Source organism: Pleurodeles waltl, chromosome 9, assembly GCF_031143425.1.
Source record: "Pleurodeles waltl isolate 20211129_DDA chromosome 9, aPleWal1.hap1.20221129, whole genome shotgun sequence".
NCBI classification, from domain to species: Eukaryota; Metazoa; Chordata; class Amphibia; order Caudata; family Salamandridae; genus Pleurodeles; species Pleurodeles waltl.
In genome coordinates this window covers 1,098,885,704-1,098,912,823 of record NC_090448.1, presented here as the reverse complement: position 1 = coordinate 1,098,912,823, position 27,120 = coordinate 1,098,885,704, and the positions used below count along the sequence as shown (strand labels likewise).

Genomic DNA, 27,120 nt, shown 5'->3' with positions numbered 1-27,120 from the left:
ACTTATTTGGACTGCCCATCAGGGTAGTAGTCGGAAAGGTATTCATGTTTGTTTGACTTGCAGACCCCTGCACCACTAAGCTTTCAGGGGAGGGGTGCTGAGATAAAAATGCACGGGTTCCCTTGGCAGGAAGGTGGAGGTCTCACAATCTGGCCATGGACCGGACCTAACAGATATCTGTAAAAGTCTTATCGAAGGGCAAGAGGAGCTCAGTACATATTTGACCTGGATGGAATGCTTCCGTTAAGACACTGGTTTTGATCTCTAAGGTGGGAAGCTAGAGGAGAAGAACTTTGACCGCTCTAAACATGGCCATGGCGTAAGAAGCACTTTCCTCAGTAGCAGGGCCAGGGGTGAGAGGAGAGCCGACTCAGGTGAGGTCTCAAGGCCACTAGCTTAATGAAGGTCATCATACCAATTTTCCTCCTTGTATGGTTGCCCAACATCCTTCCCTGTGTTCTAATCATTGTTCGAATCTGTGCCAAATAAGGAATGCAGCATATGTGTCCTTTAATGTTGGGGTGGCAAGTCAAGAGGGGGCAGTCAGTGCCTCGACAGAATCCAAGCACAGCTTCAGTTGAGGTCGCAATGGCATTGACTTGGAGTCTGAGAGCGCAATGGGTACCTTGTCCTCTGGCATCAATGAACTTTACACTCAAGTTGATGCTCTGGGAACTGGCATGCATCGTGGCACCAGAGGCAGAATGGGAGCCGGAGGAGGCCTAGTGTTGGATTCGGAGGGTTCAACTGATGCTGAGGGTGAACTCATTGAGGTACCCCAGATGGCGGTCCTCTCAGTTTCTTGGAGCATGAAGTCATTTAAGAGGGAGTCAATAGAGATCTGAAGAATGGGAGCATGGCCTTGGGAAACTGTTTGATCTGGCTGTGTTCAGGTTGTGCCAGAACAAGTTCCAGGACAGCCTCTGACCTTGATCGACTTCAGAAGTGAAATTGAGAGGAATGGTGGCGGCTTGGCACCTTCTCAAGTGTGTATGAGCGGCTAGAAAGGGCCAAGCCCCACTTAGATTTTTTATGTTGATTCTTCAGCTTACTCAAAACTTGGACCACTAATATAACCGACCCCGGGAACGACTCAGTCAACTTCTGGACTCGCAACAGGAACGGGACTGTACCAAGCCTTAAACAAATCTTGTTGCAGAGTCTTTCGGTGCTTGGAGATGGGGAGTCTCATTTGGTCTTCAGATTCATCAACAAACAGTTATTTCACGCATTGGAGTTGTGGCTCGATCCCCAAGCATCACAGGCAAAATTGATGAGGATCTGTCACTGACGTTTTGTTTGCAACTGTCTGTGCAGGGTTTAAAACTTGTTTTGGGAGGTGACTTTTTCCTTGCACACTAGATTTTTGAGTTTTGTATGATGTAAAATAGTCTCTGAGAAACACAAGGTAGCTCCAGATCTGTGTCTGGTGGCACAGAAAGAAAGGAACTGACATCAGCATGCTGGAGTAGCGATGATAAAGGTCTCCATGTCATTTCGGAGCAGACCGACGTCGTTGCGGATCCACTCTGACACCCGAGGAATATTCAGAAGGTGAGAAATCAGAATTAGTCATTAAATGATAGAAAATTCAAATTACACATTAAAAATCATAATACATTCTTACTTGTTTTTTTTTTTTTTTTTAAATATATTTTTATTAACATTTTGTTTTTACACAGTTTCATATTACATTCTTACTTGTTTAAAATAATATTTGATACATTAAATAAATTATAAATTAAATATTTAAGGAACATTAACTATTAATAAAAAAATTATCATTTAAACAATGTCCTATCCCATGGCCCTACAAATCCAGCAACTAGAATGTAAATTAAAATTCCCAAAATACACTTAAGTAATTGAAGTAACAATTAATCAATTAACAAATTTACAAACGTAATTAAAATTCAATATTTAACATAAAATTAATTTTAAATAAAAAATAATTTAGAATTTAAATAACTTCCCAGCCGATAGCCCTACAAACCCAACAACCAGCAACCAGCTACTAGATTATAAATAACTAATACATTTAAAAACAATATTAATTACATGTTAAACCTTACAAACCATCCTCACAAATATAAAACAATTATTGTAAAAATAACTCAAAAAGTAATATATTACATTAATTGAAATATATATCAAATACAACTGTATTAAAGTTAACAATACTACACACAACAATATTTAAAAAACAATATTATATCCATAAAAATGATATTTTTACCTTCTATATTCCTTTCCTTAATATTTGTGAGTTGACAATATTTTTGACATAATTTTTATATCCTGATATTCTGAAACGTATTCTTGTCATTCACCACCAACTCACATGATCCCACTCTGCGCTATACAAAATTTGCTCTTTTCACACCCAGTGGAAAGCTGATATCACACAGTGGGAGACCGAGGGCTTGATTTATATGTTGGCAGTAAGCATACTTTGTTATAAAAAGGAGTATGCTTACTGCCAACACAATGGTCCGCCTGCCGAATTTAGAAACTTTTCCGACAATCCAACGGAGTCAGGACCGTTGGAGCATTGGCTATATGTCTATCAACTCAATTTGGATGGGCGGACATGTAGCTGTTTTTTACTGCTTGTCACTGACAGAAAAACCCCAGCAGTAAGGGGTAGTTATAAAAACAAAAAATGCCTCCCCATGACGAGGGGAGAGGTTTTTTTTTCCAAAACACTTTGGGGTTTTGCTTTTAAAAATATATATTTTTTAAAACTTTGGAAACCTTGCAGTATGGCTTTGTCATGTTTGATGGAGCTGTGCAACAAAGTTCAAATCCATTCACAAGAACCCCCTTGACAGCAGTTCCTGTGAATGCTTGAAATGTTCGGCGGGCTCATGGACATTTCAGAATTTGATGGTCAGGGTGACAGAGTACATTACTCCATCACCTTGGCAGAGGATGGCCCGAACACCAAACTATAAACGGGCACTAAGTGAGCTGGAAACCTAAACCGAGAGTGAGTTTCCATCTCATGGGAGGCCAATTCGCTTAACTGATGCCACTTGGGGTTTTGAAACCTACCTAAGACAGGGTGGCACCTCAGAAGCTTTTGGGTTTTTTGTTTCTGGTGAGGGGGCTAGATGAGACTCTTAACCCAGTGCTCAACACAGTGATAAGCCCCTTCACCACGGAACCAACACACTTGAATACCATTGATGAATTTGAGGCCTCGGCCTCTCACCAGGCCTTGCACTCTATCTCTCTCTCTATATATATATATATATCTCCACACACACACATCACATTTCCATGGCCTATTTTAATCAGGAGGAATTGAAATTAGGACACCTGGCCCCCTCAGGGCCGGACTGCTTGTTTATTCCAAAGGTAGGGTGGGGGGCTGGACTCACTACAGGTGGGATTTTGAAGGCTTAGATCAGCTGATGAGAAGTCTGCCACTTTCTCTGTCTCCTCCATGTCAAATGTTTCAGGCACAATAGATGACTAGGAGAGAAAGAGAGTGGAGATAAGAAAAGAGAGAAAAAAGACAGAAGAGTAAGGTAGTGGGCAGATTTGAAAACTTTCCCAAGCCTGATTTTGGTTCCCAATCCGGCCCTGCACACTAAAGCTGAAGACAAGCTGTCAGTGTATGTAATTAGATGTGCCTGCTGCTTTCTATTTCTTTCATTGTATTTGCAAAACAAACTTAAACTTTAATAAGACAAGGCAGTATAATTTTCAAAAAAGACTGATTTAAGTCTCTTATGGATGACACGATTCATCTAACATCTGATGCTGCTAGGAATCAGGTAAAAGCTTGAGGCATAGCATTACATAGCAAAGCAAGTTAGTTCAGGACAGACAGGAGGAGTTGCAGGAACAACACATCGGTAATCCTGGATCTAGAACGACAAGTAATGTGCGGTGCCATAATTCCAAGGTGGAGGATTACCAGGCCATTCCGAATTTTTCACTTAGAAACGGGGAATTACTGAATGTTTTTTTTCCATTCTGAGTCCTCGATAAGGAGTGCTGTCACATTTGTAGGTTTAGCCAGTGCTAAATGAGCTGGACCCCCGCTCAAGACATACAGCTTCATTACAAGTCTGGCAGTCAACAAACCGCCAAACTCATGGTGGCGGTCATGACTGCCACTGGTTTGGCGGCCCAACTGCCAAATTAAGAGTTTGGCAGTCAAATCGCCAAATGACAGCCGTGTCCTTCGGGAACAATGTTCCCGATGGGCTGATGGCGGTGCAGGTTGGAATCAGCCAGGGCCGCGCTGAACTCAGCTCCACCCTGATGATTACAACCTGGTTCTCCGCCAGCCTTTTCAGGGCAGTTTCACTGCCATGAAATGGCTGGTGGAGAACACGTGCAGAGGACCACAGTGGGGCCCCTGCACTGCTCATGCCGTGGCCTAGTGGGAAAATCTTAATGGGGCCGGCGAGGAGGTCGCCAGTAAGGCGGCAACTTCCCCGTCAAAAGTTCGGCACAGGTCTTCCCATCCCTCAAACTCGTAATCGGACCCATAGTACCAAACCTCAGCTGCAACATGAGATAAATGGTTCAGAGTTAATAAAGACAGCAAAGTCTAACCTGACCTTATGATTTCAGCCATAAGAACAGAGTTGGTTTGTAGTCAGTGATGGCTCTTCCTGCAAAAAAGCAATATTCCAAGAAAGTATTTTCGCAGTGTCCTATAGGTGGCTAGTTGCAGTGTTCACAAGCACACATTGGTAGATAAGGGATAACTGAAGACAGTGAAATACAGAGGAGAAAAGAATGATTTGAGAAGATGGGAGCAAGTCACTGAAGTGCATAGAGCAGATGTACTAAGCATTTTTGAGGCTGCAAATGGCCTGACTCACAGAACGTAATTGAATCGTAAATTGTGTTTAGATCAAATAAAGATTCAGTATTTGGAAAGGGCGTCCCTTTCAAGTACTGAATCGGAATAGTGTGTATTGTTTTGCTGATGAATTCTTGTCACAAAAAACTAAAAATGTAATGACTACAAGCCGAGTGGTAACCATTTCGCAAATAGGAAGTGGTTCCCTGGGGATCCTGTTGGCCCTTGTGATTGCAAAGAAAAACGTTTGTTTGAGAGGAGGCAGTGGTTCACAAGGCCACTGTGTCTTCTTAACCAACAAACTAAAACAAAAATAAAGAAACTTTACTTTTTAAATGTAGTCATGTTTCCTTTAAAGAAAACGCTACGCATTAAAAAAAATGCTTTATTAAAAAGCAATCACAGATATGGTTGTCTGCTGACTGAAGCAGGGCACGATCTTGAGTGAGTCTCAAATTGCAACCTATCTCATAAATATTCATGTGGAAGGTCTATTTGCGAACACTAGGAATCACTAATTTACAATTAAAACTTTCATACATTAGGAATAGTGATTCGTAACTGTGATTCCGAGAAAACTGCAGTTTAGAAATTGCTATTCGAAATGTTAGTACAGCTGGCAAAAACAATTGCCACCTGGTGACCTTCAAGTTGCAAAGTAAGAAGATAATATGTATGGTTCTCAACTCTGGTGTCCCACCTGTTTCAAAGCACACTCCTTCTTTGTGTGGTAACTGGTATGTGTTACTACATACATTTCCTCACTGCGGATATTTATATACACCGTGTAAATCGCAGATTTGATTGCTGGCAGATACTTTCACCTTTTTCTCTTCCTGCATTATGAAACCACACCAAAATGTTTTGCCCAGGTGCTCATCAAAGCCAGTGACAACATAGTGGAAACTCTCTGTACCACACACAAGGAATCCTGATTTACTCATAAATACATATTTATGACTGAATCAGGATGACCTTATTTCCTCTAGTAAGGGACTATGAACCACAATACTATTTACATGCTGCTTCACTTTAAATACTGAAATATTACACATCGGATCAAGTTCATCCAGTGACCCACGCACAACATGCAGAGACATACCTGCTCCTGGGGTACCTGCTTTACAGTTAGTAGAGGTTGTTCCGTTTGCCACCACAGTCACCACTTTGATGGCCCCGTCGGAAGGGGTACGTCTGTGTCCCTGATGGGGTCTGGCATTTACTGTCACGTGTGTAGGAGTGAGGGACTGGTTGGGATTTCGCTTGAAACTTTCAATATGCAAATTGACCAAGGGATTGCAAACAAAGGGCGTGGGCTCCTCTGCGGTCACCGGGGTAGGAGGCATCTCATACACCACAATTTCATCACTGTCTGAGCGCAGCAAGGACTTTGTGGAGTTACATTCAGAAATGGAGGATAATGATAGGTGGGTAAGAGATGTAGAGGGTTCCCCCTGATTCGGTGAAGACTCTTCTCTTTTGAAGAGCTTTCTAGCAGGAGGGCTGGTGCTTCTACGTGGCCTTCCTGAGCGTTGGAAGATGCTTTCTTTTTTTTTCTTTTCTTCCTTGGGTTCCATTTCATCCTGGGTCAGCTGATACTTCCCCCCTTCAAGCATGTCAAAGCCAAGACCTACAGTGGCCAAGAGCGCACCACAACCCAGAAGAACCATTGCACATCTTCTGTGTTGGACATCACGTTTCAGGCTGTTGGTTGGCGTGGCATGTGGGGTGCTTGAAGCAGAGTTCACTGGTGTTGGCTCCTCGGCTGAATCACTGAATGGCCCCTCCCCATCGCCCACCTTCTGGAAGGGTATGCAGAGGTATGACTGGCTGGAGGAGGGTGAGGGGTGCTCTGTGCATTCATTGTTGAGACACTCACCATCTTCATTTTCTGTGAATGGAAAGAAAACAAGTTAACGATCAGAGTCCCCAAAAGGTTGTTTTAGGTGAATGTCCTGTCCTATCAATACTGTATGTTTAGACTCTCGAGGGATATGTATCATAGAGATGACATTCACAAGGATTTAGGGATTTGTATTCCATGCTTTCAAAGATGAGCAAGAAAGGGCATTTAAAGCTTGAGGATTATGTACTCTAAATGTCAGTCAAAAATGGTAAAAGTCTACGAATTACTTGCTTAATTGAAGGATTAGATTTCACAACTGAATATTTTTCATGATATGCAAAATCTCACAGGATTAACACAGCTGCAGAGAAGGCATGTTGTTCATTAAGCTACTGCAGGCGGCTGAGAACGGCAGCAGCTGCAGTAGAGTGCACAAACATGGATGTCTAGGAGCATATACTAGTAGGACCAACATATTCAGACAAATGGAATATGCCTAGAAGTGAGTGACATTTCAATGTTGCAAGTGAAATGTGGGAAATTTGACTGTTTATTTTTCACCCGTGGAGCAGACTTGGGGCTGATACATGGGTGATGAAGCTAGAAATTGAAGAAACGCACACTACAACCTGGACATATTAATCCTTACAGAGACCTGGTTTATTGATACATGCTACTACATAATGGATCTTGTAGTTCTTCCAAACTATTCCATAGTCCGAAATAACTATATATGTAGAGCTGGGGGAGGCATCACAGCTATCTTCAGAGACTCCTTACAATGCACAGGGATACCCAATTTCCTGTTTTCCTCATTTCAATGGCTAACTCTGGATCGACAGGTACAACACAGTTTCCCTTTCAGAATAAATGCCATTTGTCATGTGCCAGGCGATGATATAGCTTTTATAGAAAAATACATGCATCTCACAAAAACAGTCAATGCAAAGCGACAAAGTGATCTTTCTGGGAGACTTTATTCCTCACTGCGGCATCTCAGAAGACTCAGCAGTCAATCATTTTGCATAATTTCTTTCTGGATATCAACTGATCCAACTTAACCTAAGACCAACACACACACACAAAGGACTCAATTCTTAACTTCATAAATTCCAAAGAAGACCTGCCCTTAGTGGATGAGCCTATCTCTTTAGAATTGTCAGATCATTTTAATATTCCTTTCTCTCTACGGCTCGTGCATGGTGTCACCCCAGGCCAACCGAAAAGAGCGATAACCTGTTTTTTTTACACCAAGAACACTGACGTCAACATACTTACCAACACTGCAGAACTTACTACTGCCCATCAGCCCCATCACGGATATCAATGATTGCACTGCCTAAAGTTTTGACTATCTTTCCGACCTGCTTGATGAGGTAACGTCACTCCAGAACAAAAAGATAGAACCTTAACCACTGGCTCCCTTATTCAACAAGGCTTTATGCGAGAAAAGAAGAGCCCTGAGACTTGACTTGAAGAAATGAAAACAATCGCCCTCTAGAATGAACTTCTCTTGACTCTCAAAAGCTGTACGAAAGAAACATTTTCTGTGAGAAATCAAATCACTTTATGTCTCTTTTCGACTCTGCCAAGAGCCGATCTAAACAACATTTAGATCTGGTCAAACAATTAGCATTTCCACATCTATCAAATTTGTTGACCCAACCATGAAAGCAGAAGAATCCACACAGATTCTTCACCTCCAAAGTCAAATTGTTTTTGTGTTGAGATGATTGCTCATACCTGGCCACTATCTGCAATTCAAAGAACACTTGGCAGCTCTTTGACATAATAAGGGAGGAAGAATTACTTAAAACGATCACAAGCACCAAACCATCAAAAACACTTTATGGACCATATTCAAGGTAACATTGTCAAATGACCTTGAAACACACTCGATTCCCTACTAGACTCAATTTGTGAATCTCTCACGGTGCCAAGGAATATTTCCTCACTGTCTCAAAACTGGACAAGTTACCCACTCCTCAAAAAACCTTTGTGATGAGAATAACCTAATCAATTTTCGTCTTGTGTCCAACCTCCCTTTCCTTGCAAATATTATCAAAAGATGTTTAGCAGATCAACTTACGGAACACATCCGAAACAACAACCTCCTGGATGAGCACCAATTTGGTTTCAATCACGGCTGAAGTACTGGAACAGCACTGCCAGGAGATCAGCGATGCACATCAAGCCCTTCAGGTAGCTCCTTCCACCTGATTCTTCTCAAACCATTGGCAGCCTTTGATACAGTAAAATACTATACTCTCTTTTACACCATTCCAGAGCATTCTTGTTCAATCACTGGTGCTATCCAGAATCATCACTGTAATTGTATCTTGACTGGTCTCCCCAAGATTCATATCACTGCTCTTAAATCAATCCTACATTCAGCAGCATGCTTCGTCTGTGGGGCCAACAGAAATTACCACACTTCACCAATATTAGTTACACTTTACTTGTTGCCTACTGAAGCCTGTGCCATTTACAAGACGGCATGTATCAATCATAAGGCCCTACATACATCCTCTCCACGTTACCCGGCTGACAAACAGGCTATCAGGGGTCTGTAGACCATCATGCAATGCCAAAGCACTGACCCTTAAAAAGGAACAATTTATGGTTCAATTATTCTCAGGAAGCATGACTAGAACTACTGATCTCTGAACTTACACGCTATCACTTCGAAGGTTATATTCAAATCTGAGCTGAAAGCCCTTCTGTTTTAAAGATATTTTAGTTAACCTCTTCTCCCCAGTTTATACCTCTCTGGTTTAGTCTTGCCACTGATTGCTGCCTTGAGATTTACCACAACATCTCAATTTCATTAGACTCTGCCCTGCACTTGTCATCAGTTGACACCCTGCTATGTAATTGTTATGACTGTTGGAACATATACTATACTCCAATATTTGTGGCTTTTTAAAAGTACCTACAGCTTCGGAAAATGTTAATTTGTGTCTTATATAATGATCTACTCTTATACTCTGTTATTCTTAGCTATTGGTCCATTCAAAGTTTTCAAAGTTAATTGATGCAAAAGAAGACTGCAACTACCAGAATGCACAGTTTACTCAAATGAAAGCCTAAAACCAAAAACATGGTGCCTATGGAACAAGCTAACAAAAAGGTACTTATTTTCATATTCCTTATTTTGAATTAAATGCATAGTTCCATTTCTCAGAGTGGCTAATACCAAGAAAAACCTACACATTCGAGTTATGTTACTCTGCTAAATACAGATGCAACCTGAGGTCTTTTTTCTTGTTCAAATTAAATGTTTTGCCCTTTGCAGCCCCCAGACAGGTGCTTCTTAATTATTTGACCGTGTCCAAGTTCGGAATCAGTATCTGTTTATTTCACCTGCCGACAACTGCGTCCATGCAATTAATCAAGTCATAGCAAGAGGAGAGCCCTGAACAGGTTGGCATCAGCCAGCCATGAAATGCTATGGGTCATATAGCTACTACAAGACCTTTGTGCCATTGGCAAACCTATAGGTATGACTTTCATGTAACTCATAGCAAGACCTACTGTCTTTGGCACAACCTTTTTTATATATTAAAACAAAGCAGGTTGACCAATGGATAATAGACAGAGGATTAACCACGGCTGACATTCGTACAGGGTAAAAAACGCAACAAACGAACTATCATAAATGGAAGGTCAACGAGAACGACACAGAATGGAAGGAACAACTGTGACGGCAGACAGGGCAAAACCTACAAGAGCCTTGAATGAAACATTTAGAACACTGCTGCAGTGGAAACAAACAAGACAAAAGGACTACTTTCTGTACACACTGCATGTACATGTTAGTTAACATAACGTGTGATGCTTTACTGTGGTGTAAAACGGCCCCTCTTGAATCACACTGTGGGTAATTCAAAGGAGCTGAATGATAACACCAAACAACTGATTGCATGCGGCGGAGCCAAAGCCCGTCTATGAATTCAATCATCTGTGCTGTCATGCCAGACCTTACATCAGGTAATGAGTCCGCATGGTAAAGATGACTCTTAATAACTCATCCGTGATGACTGCATATCTATCTCTCTTAGCCAATCACAAACCAGTTCTACAAACCTTGCACGCTGTAGTAGTGAAGCTGCGGCTCAGGCGTCACCAAAGCTTTCCTCCTGGGATTGACTTTTTCTGATCAAGCAACTCAGGTATATCAGGTAGCCCAGTTTTATCAATGAATGCCGTCTGTGGCACGCGCGTGCACCAGCCTATCTGAAGATTTAATAAAGTCTCCTATGCAATGACCTATAATTTGTATATTTTTAGGAAGAGTAGGAGAAAATCAATGAGCTAGATCTACACATAGGGATGAAGGAAGAACATTGAATCAAGAGTTAGCAAATTTAGGGCACCACAGAGTAGCTCTGCTCTGGCCCTCAATTTTCCTTATTCCTCAACTTTAAAGTGACCCGAAGAGCACAAGATCAGCAAATCGTGCATTGGCCTCACATACACTTTAACAAAGCATATTGAGTTTAGCGAAAGGGTGGCGTGTGGGTGGCTCCTATCGACTCACTTTGTAATATCTGTGCACGTGAGAACTTGTGCTTTTGATACACACTTGCACTTTTGAGATGCACTTAGAAGAATTAATTATTTTTCATTTTTTCGAGGCCATTTGTCATTTTTCCCTTGGATTGGGAAGGACAGACTGTGAGCAATACTTCTGTAATTGCATACATTTGAAAACATGCCTTTTTTGTGCTTCTCAAATGGACTTTGGACATTAAAAGGTTCAACTGGAACAATTAGTGCAAAACCCCCCATTGGCAAGAACTATGTGTGCCGGGAAGTCTTTTGCACACAAAGGTGAGTTTTACATTAAAAAGCAACAGTTTTGCACCTGTATTTCATGCATTATTAACATCTGTTTAACATAAGTCCAGAGCACCTGGCCAGGCCAGGCGGTGGTGACTGTGCTAACATCAGAGCTAGCACAAACTCTGCTCGACTCCGAAAAGGTGTTACTGCTATACAGGCACAAACTACGTTCACGCCTACCTTAAAGTGTTTTTTAATGTCTCCTAGTAGTGCTCCGGAGAGCAATCAATCTGCAGTAATCAGGTTACCCCACATTGTTCCTGCTTTGGAGGACTATGCCCTTCTCTGTTAAATTCCAGAGCTGCAGTAATAATACCAGGAGGTATCCTCGTGGTCCAGCACACCTCCTCAAAGGTACTGTGTGGGTCTCCTGAAGAGTAACACTACATCAAGGGCTCTACATCTGGTGTCACTACATCGCAGGCACTATATAAAAAGTTACTACATCTTAACTGAAAATAATATGGAAGTGACTAATCAGGATTAGCCACTTCTGTGGTGTTCTCAAGATAAGTGCTCAACTAGGCTGAACCGCTACTGAGCAATTTTAAATGGCGTACTCAATTTCTCTTGTGTACAGTATTCTTAAAAAGAGCTTCATTCGGTTCTTTGAATTCTAAACTTTTTTTTAAATAAGAGACATAAATAACGTTTAGCTAAGTAACAAAGTAACTAAGGGTCAGATATACAAAGCCCAGCCAGGCAATTTGCCAAATCAAAGAGTTTGTAATTGCAGAAGGGTTTTTCACAATGTACTAAAGATCTTTACTATTTGGAACAGTGGTCTAATTAATAAAAGGACCATTGTATCACTTTCCAAATCTTAAAAATGCGCAAGCGTGTAACTGGCAGCCACCTCCTAGTTACATTTTGAAAAGATAATGGTTTATGACAACAACTGCTGTTGCATACAGTTGATCAATCAATCATTGGATTTATAAAGCGCACTGCGTACCCGTGAGGGTTTCAAGGTGCTGGGGGGGGGGGGGGGGGGGGGGGAAGGGGTGCTGTAGTTACTGGTCGAAGAGCCAGGTCTTGAGGAGTCTTCTGAAGGTGAGTAGGTCTAAAGTCTGTCGCAGGTTGGTGGGGAGGGTGTTCCAGGTTTTGTCGACGAGGTATGAGAAGGATCTGCCGCCGGAGGTCTTTCTTCGGAGCTGACGGGTGGGGGTGTAGAAGCTGAGTCTGTTGTTTAGGTAGGCTGGTCCGGTGTAGTGGAGCGCTTTGTGAGCGTGGGTAAGAAGCTTGAAAGTGATTCTTTTGTCCACAGGGAGCCAGTGAAGGTTTCTCAGGTGGTGGGAGATGTGGCTGTGGCGGGGTACATCGAGGATCAGCCGGGCAAAGGCGTTTTGGATGCGTTGGAGGCGTAGTAGGTCTTTTGCTGGGATGCCTGTGTAGAGTGCGTTGCCGTAGTCCAGCCTGCTACTGACGAGGGCCTGTGTCACTGTTCTTCTTGTTTCTGTCGGGATCCACTTGTAGATTCTGCGAAGCATACGGAGTGTGTTGTAGCAGGAGGAGGAAACTGCGTTGACCTGTTTAGACAAGGTGAGGGAGGAGTCGAGTATGAAGCCCAGGTTGTGAGCGTGGTCGGATGGTGTCAGTGGGGTTGCTAGTGCGGTGGGCCACCAGGAGTCGTCCCAGGCGGATGGGGGGGGGGGGGGGGGGGGTCCGAGGATGAGGACCTCCGTCTTGTCCGAGTTCAGTTTCAGACGGCTGTTTCTCATCCATTCGGCGATGGATTTCATTCCCTCGTGGAGGTTGGTTTTGGCGGTGCGCGGGTCTTTGGTGAGTGAGAAGATGAGCTGGGTGTCGTCGGCATAGGTGAGAATGTTGAGGTTGTGTTGTCGGGCCACTTGTGCGAGGGGGGCCATGTAGATGTTGAACAGCGTCGGGCTGAGGGATGAGCCTTGGGGGACGCCGCAGATGATGTCGGTGGCTTCAGAGCGGAAGGGGGGGAGGCGGACTCTCTGGGTTCTGCCGGAGAGGAATGAGGTGATCCAGTCGAGGGCTTTTCCTTGAATTCCGGTTTCGTGGAGGCGTGATTTCAGGGTGCGGTGGCAGACTGTGTCGAAGGCGGCAGATAGGCCCAGGAGGATGAGGGCTGATGTTTCGCCGTTGTCCATTTGGCATCTGATGTCTTCTGTGGCGGCGAGAAGGGCGGTTTCGGTGCTGTGGCTTCGTCTGAAGCCGGACTGGGAGGGGTCTAGGATGTCGTTGTCTTCGAGGTGGCTGGTTAGTTGTGTGTTGACGATATTTTCAATCACCTTTGCTGGGAAAGGGAGCAGGGAGATGGGTCGGAAGTTCTTGAGGTCGTTGGGGTCTGCTTTGGGCTTCTTGAGGAGGGAGCAGATTTCGGCGTGTTTCCATTTTTCAGGGAAAGTTGCTGTTTCAAAGGAGATGTTGATGACCTTCCGTAGTTGGGGGGCGATGGTGGAGTCGGCTTTGATGTATACGTGGTAGGGGCAGGGGTCTGACGGAGATCCTGAGTGTATGGAGTTCATGATCTTGCGTTTCTCTGTGTCGTTTACGTTGGTCCAGGAGGTCAGGTGGATAGCACAGGTGGAGTGTTCGGGGTGGGGTCTGGCGTGGGAGTGGCGTCGAAGCTGTCGTGGATGTCGGTGATCTTCCGGTGGAAGAAGGTGGACAGTGCGTTGCAGAGTTCTTGGGATGGAGGGATGTCGTTGACGTTGGCGCTGGGGTTGGAGAGTTCTTTCACGATGCTGAAGAGCTCTTTGCTGTTGTGTGCGTTGTTGTCCAGGTGATCTTTGAAGTGGGATCGTTTGGCTTGTCTGATGAGTTGGTGGTGCTTGGGGGTGGCGTCCTTGTGGGCTGTGAGGCTGTCAGGTGTGCGTTTGAGGAGCCATTCCTTTTTCAGCTTCCAGCAGTCGCGTTTGGAGTTTAGGAGCTCGTCGGCGAACCAGGTGGCTTTTCTTCTGGCTTGGTTGTCGGTGGATTTTTTGAGTGGCGCAAGGGTGTTGGCGCAGTCGTTGATCCATAGGGTGAGGTTGTGGGCGGCGGTGTCTGGGTCGGTGGAGTCGGGGGGTGGGTTCTGGGCGAGGGTGTTGGTAAGCTGGTTTCCGTAACTTTGCTCCAGCATCGGCGGGGTGGTTGTTGGGTGCGATGGTGCTCGGTATGTTTCTTGTAGGTGAAGTTGATGCAGTGGTGGTCGGTGCAGTGGAGTACGGTGGTATGGTTGAAGGTGACGTGGGCGCTTGAGGAGAAGATGGGATCAAGCGTGTGGCCGGCGATGTGGGTGTTCCTTGGTGAGGACTGGGAGCATGCTGTGATGCGGCCGGGGTTGAGGGCATTGAGTTGGTCGGCCGTGTAGCGGCGTCTGGAGGTGCAGGGGTATCGCGGACCAGGGGGGGTGGCGCTGGGCGCGGTCCAGGTGCGGCCTCTGCGACCGCCATTAAGAAGGGAGGGGGGAGCAGCTGGGAGGCAGGAGGGAGAGGCGAATGGGGGCACGAGGGGGGCGGGGCCGCAGCGAGGCAGCAGCGGGGTAAGCGGCTCGGAGAGAGCCGGCACCAGGGGGAGCGCACACGGGGCAAAAGCGGCGGAAAAAAATGGAAAAAGGCACAGAAGGAGAAACTGAGGGGTGAACGGCACACTAATACAGGGCACAAAAAACGAGTCAGAATAACATCAACGGCATGAACGGCACAGTAATTCACAATAATTCACAATAATTCAAGGCACAGAGAACAAGTCACAATGGCATGAACGGCACAATAATACAAGGCACAGAGAACAAGTCACAATGGCATGAACGGCACAATAATACAAGGCACAGAGAACAAGTCACAAAACTTAAAATGGTACAAAGCACAAGTCTAGTGACACTTACCAGAGCCCACTAGACACCAGGGATGAGGCGCACGTGGATGTCTGTGGGTGGAGGAGGGCCTCGAACGCGCGATTGGCAGCGCGTGCAGGGTCAAGGACAGGGGAACAGCTTGGTGGTGCTGCGGACGTGGGGGAGCGGTCTCCTGACCAAAATCAGGTCAGAGGTCGCTCACCCTCGACGCGCAGCGAGCGCCATTAAGAAGGGGGGGGAGGGAGGAGCAGCTGGTAGGCGGTAGGGAGCGGCGAATGGGGGCACGAGGGGGGCGGACCGCAGGGAGGCAGTGGCGGGGAAAGCGGCTTGTAGAGAGCCGGCGGCAGGGGGAGCGCACAAGGGGCAAAAGCGGCAGAAAAAACTGGAAAAAGGCACAGAAAGAGAAACTGAGGGGTGAACAGCACACTAATACAGGGCACAAAAAATGAGTCACAATAACATCAACGGCATGAACGGCACAGTAATTCACAATAATTCAAGGCACAGAGAACAAGTCACAATGGCATGAACGGCACAATAATACAAGGCACAGAGAACAAGTCACAAAACTTAAAACGGTACAAAGCACAAGTCTAGTGACGCTTACCAGAGCCCACTAGACACCAGGGATGAGGCGCAGGTGGATGCCTGCGGGTGGAGGAGGGCCTCGAACGCGCGATTGGCAGCGCGTGCAGGGTCAAGGACAGAGGAACAGCTTTGTGGTGCTGCGGACGTGGGGGAGCGGTCTCCTGACCGGTTAATCAGTTAATGACCCTGGATTGTGGATGGTCATTTGTTTGGGAATCATATCCTCTGACCCCAGTGTCTTCCAAATGGAAATATTTTTTTAAGAGCAGCATGGGAAATGTGAAAGACAAATATGGGAAGAAACATGTGCTGTTCCTTGCAGATGTCCATTCCTGCTTTCTTGGCTCATCACAAGGGGTCACATGTTGCAAGATGCCTAATTAATATGCATGAGGCAGGTCGATTTGTGACCCAGTATGAACGCACAATGTGCAATGCGACCTATTACTAAAAATGTTGACAGCTCATTGCATTCACAACTTCAAACCAGTCAGTGTGCAATTGCACATCCCTGGCTTGCAAATGAGAATAGGTCTCGTAGCAAGTGACTCGTGAACAAACTCAAAGCAGCACTCACTTGAACTCAGCATCTAAAGAGTATAAGCTAAAAAGCAGACAGCTCCCCCTCAGTGGCTCCCAGGCTGCTCCTTTCCTTACTGTTCTTTGTGTGGGATTGTTACCAGAATAAACTGCTGACTCTGCAGAGAATACCACAGGGAAACCTTGTTCTCTTGCATGGATTGATCACTTACTATTTTTAATCAACCAGAGAGTTAAAGTAAGATAGCACTGGGAGCCAACTCAGCAGTTTCTTAAACCTGGGAAAGCTCATTAGAGTGTCGGAGGAGCCTGTCAGGCAAGCGTCTTCTATTCACTACCTAGGACCCTATTTGGAGATAGAAATTCACAAATCTCTGCGTGCCGAGTAATCAAGAGTCTTTGTAGCCGAAAAATACGATTAAAAGCCACAATCTAAAGAATTCAAGGAATCAAGTGTCTTTACTGCAGAAAACTAAGAAAAAAAGCAACAACCTAAAGAAAAAAGGGTAGTTAAAAAAAAAAAAAACAGCTCTCTAAAATAGCGCACGTGGCAAATTATAAAGCTAAATCATTACTGCGTCACAGGTGTCTTTAAAAGTGCCACCCACTAAGCTGACACAGCACAGAAACTACTGCGCAGCCTATTTCCGAGCTATGAGCTATGACTTTTTATAAATAAGCTACAAGGGACCTAGCCTGGGTGAAATTTCGCTTAGACCAGCACAATTTCCAAATGTCATGTTATATGAAATTCACCAAATTTTGCATTACGGGATTTGGTGGTACTTTTTCCCAGGCATGCATCTTGTGGAAAAAGACACCAGGGGTGTGGAATTTATTAAAATATCTACTTGTCCATGGGACAGGTTGCTTCTGAAATCTACTTGTCCTGTAAAAATAAATCTACTTGTCCCTTTGGTGCCATGTAGTGCAGCGACAAATTATGGCAGCAATCTCATTATGCAAGACCTCTGATAATAGCCTCTCTGATTATGCCAGGGCTACTACTATAATAGGGCCTGAATACTTGAAATTTTAAGCCCTACTATAGCAATTTCCTTATTTTGCCACTTTTCCACAGGTCTACATACTGGGGTTGGGAGGGGGAGCAGTAAGCAATAGTTCCAGGGCTGGAATGCCTTTGAGTCTGCAAATCCCCTAACTTTTTAAGGATTTTCACCAGCTCTTCTCTAATCTTTTCCCATAATGAGAAAGGCAGAAAGGTTGAGAATTTACTTCTGACAATGGCAGAAGTAGGAGTTCTTCCAAGGTTGGGAAAAAAGTGGTTGGAGGGAAAGTGAACTTGTAAATAATCAATATATTTTCACATGAGCAAATCTACACATGCATATTTGCTCGTGCTAAAATACAGTTCACAAATATCACCTGGGAGTACAATTTCCTGGTCTACTTCTGTAAGTTCTTGTGAAGTCGCGAAAGCTACTAATTCAAAGACATATACCATGGGGGCACTTTTGTGACTTTTTTTAAAGAATTGGGTCCCTAATTAGGTCTGGCGTTAACAAAGACATTCTGTTTTTATTAAACTTCTATTTCTCTCTCTATCGCTTAGCTTCACTGTGAGTGATCGCATTCTGCTCTTCCACCAGGAGCACATTGGTACACAAAGTAGTTTTGTTCAGTGCCAGGAACAACTGTGGCAATCAGTGGTGTAACAAAACTGGAGGGAATGCCCCTTGTGCTGAAGGGCCCCCAGGATGGGGGCTGCGGTCCTTTTCTTATGCCACTGGTGGCAATGTGTTCTTTGTGAGACCAAAAACTTTTTTTTCTTTTTGCCAGTGTTTGTTACAATGGTGCGGGCCTGGCAGCTGCCACAACAATAAAGTGGTACAAAAAACCATGTCAAAACAAGACACTCATTGATGAAACCAAAAGACTAACAAAAAATGTCAGATCGGTTGGCTTTGCCAGTGTTTGTTTATTTTCATGCTTCCCATAGTCTTGTTGAAAACGGCTACACTGATTTTCCTTTAGGAATACTTTTTGGAAATAGTAGCTTGCATCAATACATTTTACTAAATTACGCTTCAAAGAAATAGCACCTAAACTTTCATAGCAGTGAAACTTTTTTTTTTCCTACTTGTATTTTTTAATCATTTTATTTTGAAAGCAAATAATCATCACTCTTGCTTACAAGCTTCTGCAAACATTTGCATCTAATTAGAAAGCATTCTGGGAGCGTTATACTTAGCCTCATATTGTTGAGATTTTCAAAACATGTGTACACTTTTTTTCTTTTTTTTACTGGCACCCTTGTCAGTATTGCAGTGTGACCTTAAAAAATTTATTTCAGCACTCACCCTAACAATGAAGGCTTTTCATTATTGAGCCATAAGTACAAGTTCGAACAGTATTAAGATATGTACACTCATATTACCTCAACTGCAGACAGTTCCATTCTCTGTAAACTGGCAACAAAAAGGTTTGTGCTGCAGGGGGTTGGGACTACTTGTACCAAGAACAAAATAAACATGAAAACTTGTTGCACCTGACCCCAAACAATATGTCCCGGGCATCGGGCGATAGGAATGCCACATCCCTGAGTCACGCATGGTTAGTTTACCCAATTTGTCTCTGAGAGACTCTTTCTTCTTGAACAAGTCTCCTGTTTATATTTCGCAAGACTTTTTACATGAGGTGCGCCCTAGGTTAAAAAAAGATAATCAGGATACCAGCAAGTGTAATTTTGTGAAATTACCCAATTTCATACACCCCCAGAGAGATACTATCAAAACCATTGTAGCATTTAACTAGAGCTGGACCTTAGTTTCAGATATTTTCTACAATAATCAAACTACGAAAAGACTTAACTTAGTAAAGCAAAAGTCACTTGGAGGCCAAAACTAGTTAGTAGAAAAGCAGCCAAACAATTTAGATGAGTGTTAGAAATGGGGTCACTATTTGGCAGTGGTTTGCACCCTGTCCAAGTAGGGACCCTCACTCTAGTCAGGGTAAGGGAGTCACACAGCTAAGATAACCCCTGCTCACCCCTTGGTAGCTTGGAACAAGCAGTCAGGCTTATCTCAGAGGCAATGTGTAAAGTATTTGTACACAAACACACAAAGTAATACAGTGAAAACACTAAAAAAGGACTCCAGACCAGTTTAGAAAAATAGCCAATATTTACCTGAAGTAAACAAGACCAAAACAACAAAATTCCAACATACACTAGTAAAGATATCACTTTTTAAAAGTGAAAATGAGTCTTTTTCCATAGGAATCATCGGCTGCATCTTTTTAGCACATAGTACCTGGGTATGCGTCAAAAACAAAGATGATGTGGGCCGCAGGGGAAGTAAGGGGACGAAAAGAAAAGCAATGCATCAGTTCCTTACTGCACAGGGGAGGTGATGCTTTGTTTCTTTCCTCACAGGAGAGGCGATGCATCAGTTCCTTACTGGCAGGGGAGGTGATGTGTCGATTCTTTCCTTGCATGAAAGGTGATGTGCTGATTTCCAGACACGCAGCCTCAGTGCCTTACTGCGATGTGGGGTCGATGAGAAATTGATACCCCGGGGACAATGCATGGAAAATCCAGATGCGCTGTGTTGATGGAGCCACGGTGAAACAGATGCTCCATTGATTCTTCAGCTGTGGGACAGGCGCTGCATCGATTTGTCTGCTGTGGCGAAACGGTCCATGAATTTTCTTCTTCAGGTCACCAGCTTACACTTTTTCAAGGGCCCAGGGACTGAAGTTGGCACCATTTGGCATGTCAGGACTCTCATCAGAAGAGCCCACACACTGGCAGATTAAGTCTTGGATGTCTCTGATACTTCTAAGAGGAGGCAAGCTCTGTTCAAGCCCTTGGAGAACCTTGGAAAGCAGGATGCAGAAAGCAAAGTCCTGTCCTTTCACTCCCAGCACAGAAGCAGCAAGTAGCAGTCCAGCACAACAAAGCAACAGGTAGAATGGAAGACCCTTCTATGGCATCGTGCTCTTCTTCCTGGCAGAATATTCTCAGTCCAGAAGTGTTCTAACTTTGTGGGGTCAGAGGTCTAGTAATTATACCCGTTTCTGCCTTTGAAGTAGGCAAACTTCAAAGAAAAGTAGACAAACCTCAAAGAGAAGTCATTGTAGTGCACAAGACTCTGCCTTGCCTCCCCTGGCCCCAGACACACTCTAGGGGGTTGGAGACTGCTTTGTGAAAGGGCAGGAACAGCCCTATTCAGGTGCAAGTGCCAGCTCCTCCCACCACCGTAGCCCAGGATGAGCCATCAGGATATACAGGGCACACCTCAGCTCCCTATGTGTGAATGTCTAGAGTGAATTCACAAACAGCCCAACTGTCATCCTGACCCAGTATTTAACAACCAGGCAGAGGCACAGAATGTTTAAGGAAGAAGATGTCCACTTTCTAAAAGTGGCATTTTAAAACTTACAATCTCAAAGCCAACTTCTCCAAAAGATGTATTTTAAAATTGTGAGTTCAGAGATCCAAGCTCGACTGCAATTCCCACTATGCACCTTGCCAAATCCTTAAAAGTCCACTGAACGCTGTCCAGCTGGGCTCTTCTGGCAGGAGTTGATACAGTAGCTCTTTTATACCGGTTGCTTACAGGAAGTCCACTCCTAGATCCTTTAGAAGTCAGACGAAGTTCTCTTTTGTGAAGCCCAGAGTGTATTGTATTGTATTGTATTGTAATAGTAATTATACAATGCAGAAGAGGGCAGTACTTGTGAGTGCAGTCCTTCTTTGTGCAGACCAGTGGTTCAGTGGGGTAGTCCTTCTTCTTCTTCTTTTTTACAGGCAGGGGTCTTTGGGCATCCTCAACACCAATTCAAGATACTCTGAGATGGTCCTTAGGATGTTGGGAGTACGTTTCCCAGAATGCATCTGGCCAATTCATCAAAGGCCAGTGGAAGCTCTCCAGCTGGGGACTTTTTGATGGAGACGGTGCAGATGAAGCTCTGTTAGCCTGTTGCTGTCAGGGAACCCACTACTTCACTTCTTGAAGTCAGGTAAGTCTTTAGAAAAGTAGTTCCTCAGTGTGCAGCAGGTGCAGTCCTTTGGGTCACAGACCAGGGTTCCAGCTGGGCAGTCCTTCTTCTCTTTGTAGTTTAAGGCAGGGATCTGAGTTGCTGGGCAACTCTCTCATATTTATTTAGTGTTCCTGGGCTGGCAAGCAGATGATATCCTTGACCAACTGGGTGCAGGGTGCCTCCCTCTAGGGCGATAACGTCCTGTGAAATCAATCCCAGAAAGCACTATGCTTCCAAAATCCAAAATGTAGAAACTTTCTTCTGGAGGTTAAAATCTGGCTAAGCCCTTCCACTGCTGTGGTCAAGTTTCTTTAACACTCCCCTTCTAGATCCTCTGCTAATCTAATTACTGGGGCTCTCATCTGGTGGGGTGGCAGGAAGTGGTGGGGTGCCTGTGTTATGTCATTCCCACTTTGAAGACCTGTTTGGCTACCCAGCCCCCTTCCTGCCTATTGCTACGCAGCTTTCAGATCTCCACCCATCAAATGTCCCATTTGTCTCAATGCAGGCCACTTCACACCTCATTAAGACAGCATGGTTCAGCCTGACAGAGGCTAGCCATTCAGAGAAGTGGTGTTGGAAGGCTGGATTTTAGCTCCATCAGAAAAACATTTTTTGTGATAGTTAAAATAAATCTAACAGTGGCAAGTTGTTGGATTTATTCTATCATTTTAAGTCCAAGAATTACATTTGTATCTCTTTCCTAGCAATAGTTATACTTTAATAATAAAGTATTCCCATATTACCCTATGGAGGTAATGCACTACAATGTGGAAATACTAAATGGGCAGTTTTTCCCTCTCCAGGGCATTTAAAACATCTTTTATAATGGCCACGGTTACAGTTTCAAGGCACCCTACCCCTGGGGCACCTAGGGGGGACATTAGGGGTGACATATGTAAATAATAAGGTCATTTAAGACTTTGGAAGTACCATTAATTCCAAAGTCGAATGTGCATATAAATTTAATTTATGGATACTTAAGTGCATTAAATATGCTGGGCTCTAAACCTACATGCCCTACCATATACTAGGGACTTACTGGTAGGTTGTCATGCCAATTATAACTATGCCTAATGTACATATACATTTTTATCAGAGCACAGGCCCTGGGTCTGGTTAGTAGATCCCAGGACACCCTCAGAGTCAGAATACTAGCATCTAATGATTAAAAATGGGGGCAAAAGGTGGGGGAGACACTGCAAAAAGTCCTAGTTTCTCACAGTAAGTCTCCAGTGCAATAAGTATATTTTAATTCTTGCTTACAATGCTCTTTTAATGTTTAGTACTCCATTTTTCCAATAGCCTGTGCCATAAGGGAACACTATCAACACTGAAATGTTAGATTATGTGACCGAAATAAGGAGAGTCATACATGTCTGCTGACTCACACTGTAATAAGTACCCCAGAGGCTGAGATTCTAAATAGTTATGAGGCAAGATATTCCCATCCTTCCATTTGGATTTTTTGTAGGAGTAGAGAAGTTTATATTAAAAGCCTTACATTTAATTTTATATTCTAAAATTCATCTAAGCAATTTTCTGCTTTCCCCCTTCTATGACTTCTGCTAAGATGATGGATAATAATAACATTTATAAAGCACGTTTTGTGTACCGTACATAAGCGTGAGTGATATACACTGCTGCATGCAACAATGCAGTTGGAACTATTAAAAAAAGAGTGGTTTTGCACCTTCTTAAAATATTTTTTATTGATGAGGATTCTAGTCTTGAGTTGTGGGCAGGGTGTTCCATAGTAAGATCCTTAAGTTGAAACTCCTACCTCCAGGTACAATAAAGCAAAAAATGATGGACTTGCCCACGTCAGAATATTCTGGAAAGAAATCCTCTTCCACATCAAACACACATTAGGATTACCACACAGCAATGACATGTGCAGACTGGTACCTGGTGTGTTACATGACTGGAACAGTGAAACAACTTATAGCTCTCCCCTGGAAGTCCCCTAAAGCCCCACCCATCGCAACCTGGTTCATGAAACTATGGCAGTGATAGAACACATGACACTCAAACTATCTGGCTCTGATAAAAAAAAAAATCCTGGGACTTTGTCAATCTCTCATAGATCACATGTCTTGATGTCGCTGCTGGTCCCTTGGCACTGTCCCCTTTTGGCTTGGAGGAGCCCTTGCTGGGTGGTTGGTGCGGCTTCTCCCTACGGCATGTAGGCACATTCTTCACCTTGGCAGGTGGCGGAATGGGCTGATCCTTGGCCTCGCTAGGTGGCACACTGGCAGCCCTGATGGGTGCCGCCCGCGATGTGACAGGACTTGCTGAGACCATAGTGCTGGAGGATTTGGTGGCTGAGGTGCTGGGCTGGGACCTGGACATCCTGGCCCTGGGGGAAGGACGGGGGAGGGGAGGTGTAGGGAAGAGGTCAATGTTGGCCAGGAAGAGTTTCTTAGACACACTGGGACAGGAAGATGGAGGTGGTTTGGGAGTGGAGGAAGAGGTAGTGGTTATAGGAGGTGTATGTTTGCTGAATTTGGGTGAAGGTGCATGGGCCGGAGGCTGTTGTGAGGGGGATGGCTGTTGGGTGGGTGTGTGCCTGCGTTTGTGTACTTTGGGAGGAGGGCTCACAGACACACTGGGAGAGGACACAGGGGATGTGTGAATTGTAGTGAGGGTGGTGATTGCACGTGAGCGGTGTGTGGTGATGGGCGTGCTGGTGATGGAGGTAGTGGATGAAGACGTAGTGCATGCAGGTGTGAGTGGAGATGAGACAGGGAGGGAGGAGGAGGACGTGGAGGAGGGGGACACAGTGGAGGCAGTGGATGTTGGTGTGTCTGCATGGGGATGGTGCTTGTGTGGGTGCCTGTGGGATGTGTGGTGCTTATGTTTGCCATGTCCACTCTGTGTTGATGTGTGTGCATGCTGGTCTGATGGTATGCTTGGGATAGGCTGGGGTACAGGGGATTGGGTCTGGGTAGAGGAAGTTGGAGGGGGGAGGCTGGACACAGGGACAATGGCTGCCATCAATGCTGAGGCCGGAGCCTGAAATGATCTCTGTTGGGCCGCCACGCCAGAATGAATGCCCTCCAGGTATGCATTGTTTGCTGCAAATGCCTCTCAACACCCTGGATGACATTCAAAATGGTTGATTGCCCAACAGTGAGGGATCTCAGGAGGTCAATAGCCTCCTCACTGAGAGCAGCACGGCTGACTGGGGCAGGGCCTGAGGTGCCTGGGGCGAAGGAGATGCCCACCCGACTGGGTAAGCGGGCACAGGAAACTCAATAAGGTGCTGCTGGGAGGGCAGTGCTGATAGGGGGGGGTGGCAGCTGTATTTGTTGTTGCGGTGGGCCCAGAGGTGCCCGCCACCGCAAGGGAGCTCCCATCAGAGGAGGAGTCGCTGGTGTCTGCTCCTGTCCCCGTCGTAGAGCTCCCCTCGCCCTCCGTCCCACTGGTGCCTTTTGACTCCGTAAATTCACCCTCTGGGGCCATGTGGGTTGCAGCTCCCTCCTGCTCTGGTTTCAATGCTCCTCTGCCAGATGATGCTAATGCACACAGGGACAGGGTGACAAAACAAAAAGGGGGGAAAGACAGAGGAGACACATGGTCAATGCCTGCAACACCACTACCGTTGGCGGACACAACACACAGGGAGCAGCCCTGTGCACTAAGCCATGCACTATCAGTGCAGGGGAAAAGCACATGCCCTTGGGGGACTCTGTCTAGACCCATTTCATGCACAGCTGGAACCCATAGGAGCCTGACTAGGTGTAGAGGGCAAATACCACCTTTGGGGTTGGAGTGGGACAGAGCCTGCAAATCAAGGGATCTACCTTTGCGCGTCTGCCCTGGCCTAGGGGAACCCACAGCCCACCTCTCCCACCCAGACACCTCGTCAAGAGCGCAGAGTCAGCTGAATGAGAGTGTACTCACCCCCTTGTGGCTGCTGTGATGCCCTCAAGCGCCCATCTAACTCAGGATATGCCACCGCCAGGATCCGGTACATCAGGGGGGTCATGGTGCCACGGGCACCCCTTCTACGTTGGGAGGCCATCCCCAGCTGGGCCTCCGCCATCTTCTTGCTCCAGCGGCACAGGTCCTCCCATCTTTTCAGGCAGTGGGTGCTCTGTCTATGGTAGACCCCCAGGGTTCTCACTCCCTTGGCGATGGCACGCCAAATAACCTTCTTCTGGTAGGAGCTGACTTAGAGGAATAGTTAAGTAAAAAACGATGTTACTCCCCCGTACAGTTCTTCTCACACATTGGCCACAAACCTCCCACCCTGTCCCAGAAAAACATACACTCACCATCCTCACATGCTGGCCTGCCCCCCCGTCTCTTCCATCCACGACACTCCATACAATAATGTCCCATCCACCATGCACACTGTTCACTCACCTGTTTGTCTGGAGGACCGTAGAGTAGCGTGTACTGGGGGAGGACCCCGTCCACCACTTTCTCCAACTCACCCGCAGTGAAGGCAGGGGCCCTTTCCCCAGACACTGTAGCCATTGTCGCCTACAGACGCAGGTCACAGCAGCACTTGCAGTGTAGGTCCTCTCCTGTTGAAGGTCAGGTATCAAGTGAGGGAACAGATAGAAAATGGCGGTCAAGTCCACGGCGGTGCGTACCGTCACCGCCGGCGTACATCGTCATTGGCTCCTGGAACCCATAGGGCCCAATGATAACCAATGCTGAATTGCGCAGCGGTCTTCGACCGCCTACCGCGACGCTGCACAACGCCAGCGCAGTTACCTCATTTCCCCTTGTCCCTCCTTACAGGTCAGGCAGCTGCCATTTCAGGGGGCCACATGGCAGGCCAACTAACTGCGTCACAGCTATTTAGGTCAGGAATACAGACAGACAAAGGCACACAGAGATAATTTCATGATTGTGCTAAACAGCCTTGTGAAACCTATGTGGTGTATGACCCTCTGCTCACCCTTCTCCTCCATAGGGCACGTCCGCTGGGGCAGGTGATGAGATGGCAGCATCCTCCGGTGTACAGACCCCTGGTGGACCTGTTGACAATGGAAGACAGACACATCATTATCACTTACAGACTTGATCGTGCCACAATCCAGTAACTGTGTGCCCAGTTGGAGCCAGACCTGATGTCAGCTATCCGCCATCCCACAGGAATCCCCCCTCTAGTGCAGGTCCTGTCAGTGCTCCATTTCCTAGCAAGTGGGTCCTTTCAAACAACAGTGGCCATGGCATCAGGGATGTCACAGCCAATGTTCTCTAACGTGTTGTCCAGAGTGTTATCTGCCCTGCTGAAACGCATGCACAGCTACATTGTTTTCCCTCAGGTGGAGGATCTGCCCACAGTGAGAGGTGACTTTTATGCCCTGGCACATATCCCCAACATCATTGGTGCCATTGATGGTACACATGTGGCATTTGTCCTCCCCGCAGGAATGAACAGGTGTACAGAAACCGCAAAAGCTACCATTCTATGAATGTGCAGATGGTGTGTCAGAGCAGTACATCTCCCATGTGAATGCCAAGTATCCTGGCTCAGTGCATGACCCTTACATTTTGAAGAATAGCAGCATCCTTTATGTGATGGGGCAACTCCAGAGGCACCGTATGTGGAGAATAGGTGAGCCCAAGGTCCCCAAACAGTTTAAATAGGTGTCTGGGTATGGAGAGATTCCATACTGTTTGGAAGATGTCTAACAGTTG

The 27,120-nt window shown here is 45.5% G+C and overlaps 1 protein-coding gene across 1 annotated transcript in view; it reads right to left on the bottom strand.

The window, feature by feature from the left end:
* Positions 1–27,120, bottom strand: part of MAP3K9 (mitogen-activated protein kinase kinase kinase 9) — a 264,229-nt gene that overhangs the window by 7,682 nt on the left and 229,427 nt on the right. The window contains exon 10 of the mRNA XM_069208799.1: positions 5,928–6,716. Within this exon, the coding sequence (XP_069064900.1) occupies positions 5,928–6,716 (789 nt within the window). The remainder of the gene's footprint in view (positions 1–5,927; positions 6,717–27,120) is intronic.